The sequence below is a fragment of the Perissodus microlepis genome, chromosome 22 (genome assembly GCF_051167445.1).
Source record: "Perissodus microlepis isolate ML-2025 ecotype Zambia chromosome 22, ASM5116744v1, whole genome shotgun sequence".
Classification (NCBI taxonomy): domain Eukaryota; kingdom Metazoa; phylum Chordata; class Actinopteri; order Cichliformes; family Cichlidae; genus Perissodus; species Perissodus microlepis.
Genome location: NC_140481.1, coordinates 28,969,140 through 28,980,405, shown reverse-complemented (window position 1 = coordinate 28,980,405; position 11,266 = coordinate 28,969,140). Strand labels below are relative to the sequence as shown.

At 35.9% G+C, this 11,266-nt stretch overlaps 1 protein-coding gene across 1 annotated transcript; it reads right to left on the bottom strand.

The window, feature by feature from the left end:
- Positions 1-2,833: 2,833 nt before the first annotated feature.
- Positions 2,834-9,035, bottom strand: LOC146363436 (major histocompatibility complex class I-related protein 1-like). Its single transcript, XM_084919853.1, has 5 exons — positions 8,766-9,035; positions 7,935-8,213; positions 5,971-6,282; positions 3,818-3,922; positions 2,834-3,657 (listed from the first exon to the last, which is right to left on the bottom strand). Exons 1-5 carry the CDS (start codon positions 9,025-9,027, stop codon positions 3,593-3,595), a joined length of 1,023 nt encoding a protein of 340 aa, XP_084775979.1. The 5' UTR covers positions 9,028-9,035; the 3' UTR covers positions 2,834-3,592.
- Positions 9,036-11,266: the final 2,231 nt, after the last annotated feature.

The following is an 11,266-nucleotide window of genomic DNA, read 5'->3' as shown; positions in this document are numbered from 1 at the left end:
CTCTGCATTGAATCGTACTTGTTATTAATCTCTGTCTCTCTTCCACAGCATGTCTTTATCCTGTCTTCCTTCTCTCACCCCAACCGGTCGCAGCACATGGCCCCGCCCCTCCCTGAGTCTGGTTCTGCCAGAGGTTTCTTTCTGTTGCCAAAGTGCTTGCTCATAGGGGGTCATGTGATTGTTGGGTTTTTCTCTGTATGTATTATTGTAGGGTCTACCTTACAGTATAAAGCGCCTTGAGGCGACTGTTGTTGTGTTTTGGCACTATATAAATAAAGTTGAATTGAATTGAGTTGAACTGCACTAAAACACCAAACAAGCTTATTAGCATTCATAATCTTCTTTTTTCATCACTTTTCTCTCAACACTTCCCGGTACAAAAAAACCTGCTCACAGTGTTTCTATTTTTAGATTACTTTTGATTTTGATTCATAGGTTAAATGTGTTATTTGCTTTAACTGTGTTATTTACCACCCCCTCATCTGACACAGACTCTACACAGATCCACATTCAGGATAACTGCATTTCAACTTAAAGAGTATCTCTTTGAACAACCACTTCTGATGTTTTACATTTTGAGAGTTTTAATATCATAGCCACCTTCAAATGTTTATCAATAATTCAAGAAGGACAACAGCTTTTAGTTTGTGAACACAAGGAACAAATGGTAAAACAACCTCTTCATGATTTCAGATAAGTAACGACTAAATTCATAAAATGTGTAAAATGAAAAATCTTGCAAATCTTTAAAGACATTTGCATTGTCTTTAAAGATAAAGGCAATGCAAATGTCTTTATCTTTGGAAACAGCTTTAATAATTTTGTGAGATTGTTGCACACTATATACTCTTCAAACTGCGCAAATTAAAACACAGAAAGAAGAAAACAAAAAGAAAGAAAGAAAGAAAGAAAGAAAGAAAGAAAGACTCCTAAACTAGAAGGGATTTAAACAGATCAGATTTCATCTTGCTAAATATGAGGAAGGAAAATGTGAACTAAAGATCAAGCAAGTTTAGCTTTGTTTTTAAACATGCATAAATGTGAGAATGGCACGTAGTTTTAAAAAACACAAGCACTGTTGAGATAACTACTGTTTCCCTCCAGAAATTGTTCTGAAGCAATCTATTTTCACTGAGTTACGCAAGTGTTCAGAATGACCAGATGTAACATTTAGCTGAAACATTGTGTTTCTTGTTGAGTTTAAAGAATTATGTCAGTATTGTCTTTATGTAGCTCTTATAGATTGTTCCTGATGACGCTGTAGTGTTGTTTTGACTTACAGTTGTTATTGTGGTAGAAAAGAGATGTTGTGCCATGAGTGAAGTTATTTACAGGCCTACCTTGGAAGCACAGTGTTAGTCATTGCTGAGAATACATGCAGGCAGGAATGGGACTTTATTTTGATGGGCAAACCATGCAGCCAATCACATGCATAGACAGAGTGGGATTATACCATTATCTATAAGAAGAAGGGGGGCAGACTTTCCCAAGACAGCAAGTGTCTAAGGGCAGGTTACACAGAGAGATGGCGTTGCAAGAATTTTGGGGAAAAAACGAGCAAAAGCATAAAATGAGAAGCACCTGGCTTCATTTTGATGATACTGGGTGTCCGAGTGTCTAAATGAGTCTCACAGGCATGAATGAAGATTTCAGAGCTTTAAATAGGCTGATATTTGCTAAATGAGTCGAACAGGGCAGAACATTTTTTTAAAATAAATTTTTATTCATCTACATTCATCACTAAAAAGTGCAAAATATAAAAAAAAAAACATACATCCCAAAGCACTTCTCAACTGCATTTTTTGGTTACAAACAGCCATTAAACCTTCTTTTTATGTAAAGTTATATATAAATTACTGACTCTCTTCATTTGTATAGTCACAGACTATTTTGTTTTCCATGGGTACCATCACCAGGGGAGCAGAGGAAAGTATAAAATGGAAGATTTAGAACAAAACGTTTTCCGGTGTTCAGTATATAAAGTAACGGATCTAACATAGAATCAGTTCCTACAAACCCACACCATACTTATAAAATATGATTTAATGTTGTAAATTAACTTACCAAGCACAAATCTCTACAGCAATAATGCAACAAACAGCAGTGCTATTAATCTACAATACTCCATCTTTCACATAAGTGAAGAAAAGAAATACTGACACATTTTGGTGCTGACACTTGTTTGAACGAATATCGTTTCACTGCCTTTTATACTATTATTTGAAGGACTTGTCCTCTCAGCATAGCAATAACAAACAGTACAACTGCCCGTAAGTTGTGCTAGATTTGTATAGCATAAGCTTTGTTTTTACTTTATCTGCAAAAATAAGAAAAAAGGTTAAATACACCAAATATTATTTAATCTTTTCCACCACTACCTGCATTCCAAATATTGTACGGGTGTGTGGTTTAGGTACAACCCCTTTAGCCGCACCAAAGAACAAACCCACTAGAGCTTATTTTTACATGCTGTAGTGACATATTTTGGAGCATTTAAAGTTGTTGTACATCAATAAATCTATTATATCCTAAAGTTTAATATTATGTATGCATTAAGTACATAGTAACTACATAAATTGCTAAATTGTTTGTTTGTTTTAATCATTTTTCTAGTTACAGAAATTTCAGAGGTATATCCCTCAAAACTGTAACTGCAGAAAAGTTGCACAAAATAGTTTCCAAATACAGGAAATTTATTTTCACTCTCTTCGTAATTTAATTTTTATTAATTTTTATAAACTGCAGCAAAAACAAAAATAGATATTTGCAAATTTGCATAATAATTGCAAAATTGTAAATACACTTTGCAAAATACAGCATGTGCATCAAAATAAACTATTTTCAGCAGTACGATTTAGTTTAGTTTCTCTCAGAAACTATACAGAAAGTCATAAAGTCAGACATGACTTTCTATACCACCAGTGAACCTTTTGAAAGGCCCTGTAGAGAAAATGACGTCACTTCCAGTGTTCGGATGTAATGGTGGGCGTGATAGTTCCTGCTGACAACCTGATGACGTTTATTCCAACTTAGAAAGTGCTGTGAACAGCTGATCAGATCGGCAAAGCGTTATGTTGGATTGTAATGTTTTTTTGTTGCATGCACTTTTTAAACTATTTTTGCAAACCCAATAGTGGAAGGAAACAGCGACCTGGGACAGGTTGAATGTATGATATGCAACTACAACTCCTCCTTTTTCATATGCAAAAACATTTTTGCTCTAGCTTATTTGGTTGCAATTCTACCGGGATTTAAAAATATTAACGTAAATGGGAACTTGGGCGCTTTAGAAGGGTTAAATAGCCCTTTATTTTCTGTGACATATGTATACCAACGCAAAATGATCACAGATCCATCCTATCCACCCCGCTGATAATTTCCTGGCTCTGCCAAGGCTCATAGAGCCTTAGAATTGACATAATTTTTCTTCATTTTTACACCGCTCTTTGCACATAAATGACATGAAAAATGAAGCTAGTGCAAGTCACTTAAATGATTAAAAAAAATTTTAAAATGATAAGAGGAAAAAAGATTTTCTACAAACAATCAGGTTTGCATTAAAAAACAAAAGAGTTCAATTAAAAATAGAACACTATATAGAGCAGGCTGTGGGCTCTTGATTCAGTCTCACAGAGAGTTCAGTGGTGTTCTCAGGAGCTGTAAAGTCCACAGGAAAAAAAAAACGTTTTAAGTGCTTTACAATCAAAGTTTCTATTAACATAGTCTAACATATACTATGCTGTAGAAATAAATGTAACTGAGCCATGCAATGCAGCTACTCACTGACTGATGAACTCAGCTCCTTTGAATTTCTCACCTTTTTTCTTTTTGTAAACAGCAAATCCAACAGCAGCAATGAGGATGAGAACAAGTAGAACAACCACTGTTGCAATAATTGGAGTTGTTGTGACAGAGGGATTCTCTGCTCATTAAAAAACAGAAGATAAAATGTGCAGATTAAGCAGGTTAGAACAGAAAAAGTCCATTCTCTAGTATTCATCTAGCTACTCTATAAACCACATAATGAAGAGAGGAGGTGATTACTATATAATCTCTGAGTTTCAATTGATTGAAGTTTTTACAGGAGTTCTTGTTTTTCATTTGAAAAACACCCATTAAATTCAGTCAGGCCAAGAATAGATAACCAAAGATTTTATGGATTAGAGACACTTTGATGAATATTGAAATATAGAAGTTCCAAAATCACTGTTAGGATTACAGAGTCTGGCAGTGAAATGTAAAAACTAGAACCACGAAAACATATTTATTAGATATCATCGTTAAATGCAAATTGAAATTCAATTATAATGAGTTAATAATACTTTTTTCTTTGTGTTGATCCCTATTAGTTTTTATTATAGTAATAACTAATTTTAGTTTAAATTATAGTAATAACTAATTTTAGTTTTTATTATAGTAATAACTAATTGAGATCAGAGTACAAGCAAAAAACCTGGACAAAACATTAAAATGTCCAATCACAGTATCAGCAGACAAAATAAATCAAATGTGTTTCTCTTAACTTAAAGGGTAAACAAAAAGGCTACACACATAAAGACTAATATACACCACTGAGTCCTAACTCTGTGAAGCTGGATTTCAGAACTAAATGCTGAAAGTTTTTAAAACAATTTTAGCATCAGCTTCTGTCAGTATGGAACATGAAGTCATGTGGTTGGTTGGTTGTGGCTAATAGATTTACATTAGTTTATGTTAGCTAACTAGGAACAGAATTGATAACTCAGAGAACAATAACACAGTCCTCATATATAAAGTGTTTTACAAACTTTACGGCTATCAACTGGATTTTCCTATTTGAGTGCAGCTAGCCAAACAGCGAACAGCCACTCCCTGCTAAAGCAGGGGTATCAAACCCCAGGCCTCAAGGGCATACTTGCCAACCTTGAGATCTCAGAATTAGGAAGACATTCAAAGTTATAAAATAAATAAAATAAAAGTTTTATTTAATTTAATCTAACAACTTTAATCTCAACCAAACCGATTTACTCATGAAAAAAGCCAAACAATAACATTTATTATTAAAAAACTTAATAAGTTATTAAATAATAAATGTTAAGTGACTTATATATCATGTTTAACCTGAGTAGCGAAAACAATGTGCTGGGAGTTTCCTGTTCTCGCCGGCTCAAATATTTGAAGTTTACACAGCTACATTCTCGCCTGAAGACATATTAAAAGTTTATTTTGCAACCCAGAAAGAGTAATAAGAGTAATATTAAAACTAAGTAGCTGCAGTAGTAGTAACCACTGTTGGAAACTGGAATTGGCTGGGCCAATCTAGGATATGGTTTTTCAATTTTGTTGTCCAAATGGAAAATTGGGAGAAATTCAGGAGAATGGTGGCTCCGGGAGATTTTCTGGAGGGGCACTGAAATTCGGGATTCTCCTGGAAAAATCGGGAGTGTTGGCATGTATGCTCAAGGGCCGGTGTCCTGCAGGTTTTAGAGCTCACCCTGGGTCAACACACCTGAATTAAATGATTAGTTCATTACCAGGCCTCTGGAGAACATCAAAAAATGTTTAGGAGGTCATTTAGCCATTTAAATCAGCTGTGTTGGATCAAGGATACATCTAAAACTTGCAGGACACCGGCCCTCGAGCCCTGGAGTTCAACACCTGTGTGCTAAAGAGATAGACAGTGAAAGTGGACTATATCCTCGGTTTGTTAGCATAAATGTTATTGTTGCCGCAAGGGGTAGCCCTAACATAAACTAATATAAATCTATTAGCCGCAACCAACCAACCAACTACATGACGTCACATTGTGTACTGAGAGAAGATGACGCTAAACATGTTTTTAAAATTGTAAGCGCTTATTTCTTAAATCCAGATTTACAGACAGAGTTACAGAGTTACAGAGTTACATCTATGTCTGTTTTTGAGAGCAGGTCTCAGTGGTGTATATTAGCTTTCATGTGTGTAGTGTTTCATGTCCCCTTTAATCATTACCAAATTTCTCTCCCCAGTTGGATCTGATTGCTGTTTTATCCAGTTTGGTGACGATATCCTCAACACCAGAGAACTGAATCACACAGTCGTATCTGCTCCAGTCTTCTGGTCTTACTGATGAAACATTCAGATCAACACTCATCTGGAAGGTCTCATCATTGTTAGGGATGATTTCTCCAAGATCCACACCCTCATGAATCTCCTCTCCATCTTTCCTCCAGAACATCATGGCTCTGTCAGGATAGAAACCTGTAGCGTGGCAGCTGACTGGAGAGGAGGGAGTCTTCTGGAGGAGAGACACTGAGGGAAGAACTGGAGAGAGGGAGTATTGGAAAGAGATTGAGTGATAATGGATGGAAGTAAATATAAGATGAAAAATGGGGAAAGAAAGGAAAAAAGAAGAAGAAAGATGAAGAAATTTAATTTGGCAATATTAAGAAAAATATATATTGTCAAGAGTGAAGCATGTGTAGTGTACATATTAGATGAAAAACAGCACAGTAGCAGTAGGATATATGTGTGGCTGGAAAAGTTTGAAATAAATCAAAGAATAAATTTAAAGATAAAATCAATATGCAATTGAAAATTCTGAATTAGAGCCAAAGAGACACCAGCTTTGCGGCAGCTGCATAAGGCTGTATTGTGCTATAATTTTACCATCATCATCATCATCGTTTATTTATATAGCACTTTAAAAACACACAAGGCTGACCAAAGTGCTGAACAACAGAAACATAATAGATACCATAAGAATAATAAATACGATAAAATAATAAACATAGCGAAAACAATAAAATACAAGTCATTTAACCACTGAGTCAAAAGCCAGTGAATAAAAATGCGTTTTCAATCTGGATTTAAAAACCATCACTGATGTCGATTGCCTAATGTGAAGAGGAAGATTATTCCAAAGCTTAGGAGCCACAATAGAGAACGCTCGGTCTCCTCTCAGTTTCAACCGTGATTTGGGGACTGAGAGCAACAGCTGCTCAGCTGACCGGAGCGAACGAGTGGGGACATAGGGCTTCAGCAAATCAGACAGATACGCAGGTGCCAGACCATTTAAAGATTTAAAAACCAATAAAAGCACTTTAAAATGAATCCTAAATTCAATTGGAAGCCAGTGCAGGGAGGCCAGAACCGGAGTAATGTGCTCAAATTTCCTTTTACCAGATAAAAACCGTGCCGCAGCATTCTGTACTAGTTGCAGGCGTGTCAGAGTGCCCGGTCCAACCCCTATTAAAAGGGAGTTACAATAATCCAAGCGTGAGGTTATAAAAGCGTGGATAACAGTCTCCAAGTCACGCCTTGAAAGAAAAGGTTTAACCTTCGACAGACGCCTGAGTTGATAGAATGACGATTTCACCACCCCATTCACGTGGCCATCAAAGGTAAGTGCAGAGTCGATTTTTAACCCAAGATTGGTAATCGAGCTCTTCAGGTGAGGGGTCAGAGCAGCAAGGTCAACATCAGGGATATCAGAGGAACGATTCAGGCCAAACAGAATTGCTTCCGTTTTACGTTCGTTAAAATTTAAAAAGTTTTGAGCCATCCATGACTTAACATCACTAAGGCAATCAAGCAGGAGTCTAATTTGGGAGCTATCAGAATGACTGAAAGGAAAATAAAGCTGGCAATCATCAGCATATAGATGAAATGAAACTTTATGTTTACGAAAGATCGCACCCAGTGGCAGGAGATACAATGAAAACAGTAATGGCCCAAGAATAGATCCCTGTGGTACACCCCATGGCAGAGGGGCCACCATGGATTGTGTTCATGTAAATCTCTTTCAACCATGAACATTCATATAAATGTCATGTAAATAAATCAGCTTTTTTCTGGTTATTTGCACATTGTGGATAAACCTCTGGTCTCATGAGAGTTATCAGAGTTATTTGGCCAGGTAAAAAGAGACTCACTTTTGTAACATGGAAAACTCTGACTTTCAACATATCTTCTACCTGTTTTCTTCAAGGAGCTGCTCCCATAATCCAAGAACATCTTCAATCTCTCTAGAAAAATTGTACCGAAGAGGTTTCCAAGGTATTTAATTAGATTTCTGTCACCATCCATTGTCTGTTTGGCAATGTTAAACTCTGGTTTCAGTGGGATCCATGTCATTGTCTTTAGATCAAATTCCAAAAAGCCTTCTCCATTGTAACCTAACTGTAAAAAGCCTTTTACCTCTCCAGAGTTTTCATTCACTTCAGAGTTAATCATACACTGTAAAATGTGAACACCTGAAAAGAGAAGAAGAAACAAAGATTACAATTATGTGTGTTAATTGTAGATCGTGTGACACATTTCTATCCTCAAAGGTCTGCATTTTCATCATGATTCAAGTCAGATTCTGTCAACCTTTATTGATTTCCCTAATGGAGCCTACTGTGGAGACTCGAATTGTGGATGATTTAAAACCAGCTCGGATGTGATTATTCAATATTAAAAGAAAAGATTAAACACTAGAGGTAAAGACTGTTTCAGCACAGAAGTCAGCTGATAGATACATAGACTACAAAGTGTAAGAACCTGAAAAACTGTTAAGTTTTGAAGGCAATAACAAAACCTAGCTATTTTAAATATAAGACTAAGATTTAGAACAATTAAGTAATTACAACAAGTAAATGTATGTTTTATGTTTTACATCAGGTTTCATGGTCTTAATTAAGAAGCACAAAATTAAGGCTGTAAATCTTTTAAATTATAATTATTTTAATTAATTTTACATAAATCAGTTTTGTTTAGATACATCCATAATAATATGACATAATATATCAAAGAAAGTACTGCACCTCCACTTTGGTTTAACAGCTGCTTTAAATTAGAAATCGAGTTTTGGTAAATGCCTGGCTGATGCTCAAAACACTGTTGAGTGTACTCCCCCAGTGTGCCAGGGTTGTCATCAAGCATTTTTTTCACCCAGCCCTGTCTTGGTTCTACTATCTTCTTGCTGGCGTCACAATAAAGCACCTCTGTGTCATCAACTGCTAAAACAAACATAAATTCTGAGATGTCTGGGTTTCCAGAGGTTCCAGTGCCAAAATACTTCAGCATATGGCTCACTGTAGGACAAACAGATGTTTAAGATGTTAGCAAATAACCAAATAAAACATGTAGAAAGATGTTTAGAAATATGACTGATTCATTGGGATACAGTAAAGGCAACAGAAGCGTCTGCAGCAGGCTGATGAAGTCTAATGAACAATAAAACTTGACAACAGACCATCTTGATCTTATTTTGGTAAAAATGTGTGGGGCCAACAATGTAAAACAGTCATAAAAGCTTTTGAACAAGATTATTTGAGCCTATAATAATTGCATCAATAGCATGGTTGTTTTGAGCTTTTAATTATTTCTTTGAACTGTTCTTTTTCCAAGGTGGAACGATTGTATCAGTGAGAACTAATTTTTACATAATGCATTTCAATGGGAAGGTGTCACCATGTCAACTATTGAAAAGGGTGGGGATAGAGAGAGATTTAACTCCCCCCGGCTTACCTTTCAGTACATTAGAGAGAGTGTACATCAACAACAACATCCAGTCTTTTATAGAGTGCTACAACAGAGTTTGTATGCTTTTGCTAATATCAGATCATCTTTATTTTTAATCACAGGCAAATTAAAATATGAATTTCAGCAATATGTTAATTGACAAATGTAGTTAAGTAGTGAAAAGGTCTAGACCTTGTCTGTGAGAATGTGCTAAAGACAAATCTTACTGATCTAGAATTACACTGCCAGGCAAAAGTTTGGACACTCTTTCTCATTGTCACGTGTGGAGAAAAATAAAGGAGGATCCAATTGCAGGCACTCGTGGAGGTGCGAAGGAGGTTTATAGTAAGACAAAACAGAAGTTGAAAATGGCAAACAGAACTAAAGATAACCTGAACTGGGAAAACTAAACTACTAAACGCGAACAAGAAGGAGGGTGCTCAGAGGCATATGACGGGAGAACACATGGATGATGCACGGTAGATTCACAGACAGACCAGCAACTACAACATAAGAAGACATGACTTAAATACACACAGAAGAACACAGGGAGATTACACACAGGTGGGGAACACAGCTGGAAGTAATTGACGAGATGAGACAAGGGAGGCAAAACTGAATACACTCACATAAGACACGGACTTTCACAATAAAACAGGAAACAAGAAACCACCACACAAAGACGCAGACTAGAACCAGAACTGAACCTACACTAAACATGAGACACAAACCCTAAGAACTAATCCCTAAACACGAAAAAACAGAAACATAGATTAATAATAATAATAATAATAATAATAATAATAATAATAATAATAATAACCAACAAAGCAAATAAACCCAGTTGAGATGATTTAGGATGAGATGGACCATAGAGTGAAGGCAAAAGAACCAACAAGTGTTCAGCATCTCTGGGAACTCTTTCAAGACTGTTGGAAAACCATTTCAGGTGACAACCTCATGAAGCTCGAGAGAATGCTATGAGTATGCAAAGCAGTAATCAAAGCAAAGGGTGGCTATTTTGAAGTGTCTAAACTATAAAATGTATTTTGAGTTATTTCACACTTTTTTTACTACATAATTCCATATGTATTCATTCATAGTTTTGACGTCTTCAGTGAGAATCAACAAAGTAAATAGTCATGAAAATAAAGAAAAAACATGAGAAGATGTGTCCAAAATTTTGACTGGTATTCTACATGTAATGAATGAACCATTACGTGAAGTATATTCATATGTGACTGAATGTTCATATGTAATGGATTTTTCTATGTTGAGAGTAACACAGAAAAGAAGAAAATGTGATGAAGTGATTTTAAAGTTAAACTTTAAATAATGCATGTGTAAAAGTCAGATGACTTTATGTAAACGCTAGACAGGGGGAGAGAGAGGGGGAGGCAAATGTCCACTTGGCAGCATAGAAAAAGAGGGCACCCAGGAACATTCTTTGTTCTTCCCTTTGTGTTCTGTAAGATGAGCAGCTCAGATAATTGGCTCTCAGTTGGAAATTCCAGCAGAGAACTAAGTGGCCTGAACCACTGCTCAAAATGTGCACTTGCAAGTTGTTTTTAGTATTTTTTTTTCACTTTTACTCTGCTCATTCTTTGCCATATTGGATTATTAACTCAGAAGGATTTAGACTCCATTGTTTTCCTGGTGGATTGCAACTTCCCAAGATTTCCATTGTTTTCAGTGTGGGTTATAACTTTGAGAAGGTGAGGATTTCCAGGATTAAATGTCCAATGGATGCTGCTTTCCTGTTGGACTATTATTATCAACTCTGAATACAGAGATAAACACA

What these genes read in the sequence shown, in the direction of transcription:
- LOC146363436 (XM_084919853.1), bottom strand. Translation starts at nt 9,027, where the DNA reads ATGCTGAAGTATTTTGGCACTGGAACCTCTGGAAACCCAGACATCTCA. An exon ending in CAGCTCCTTGAAGAAAACAG is followed by an intron (nt 6,283 to 7,934) that starts GTAGAAGATATG and finishes CCCTCTCTCCAG; the next exon opens with TTCTTCCCTCAGTGTCTCTC. An exon ending in CAACTGGGGAGAGAAATTTG is followed by an intron (nt 3,923 to 5,970) that starts GTAATGATTAAA and finishes TTTAATGAGCAG; the next exon opens with AGAATCCCTCTGTCACAACA.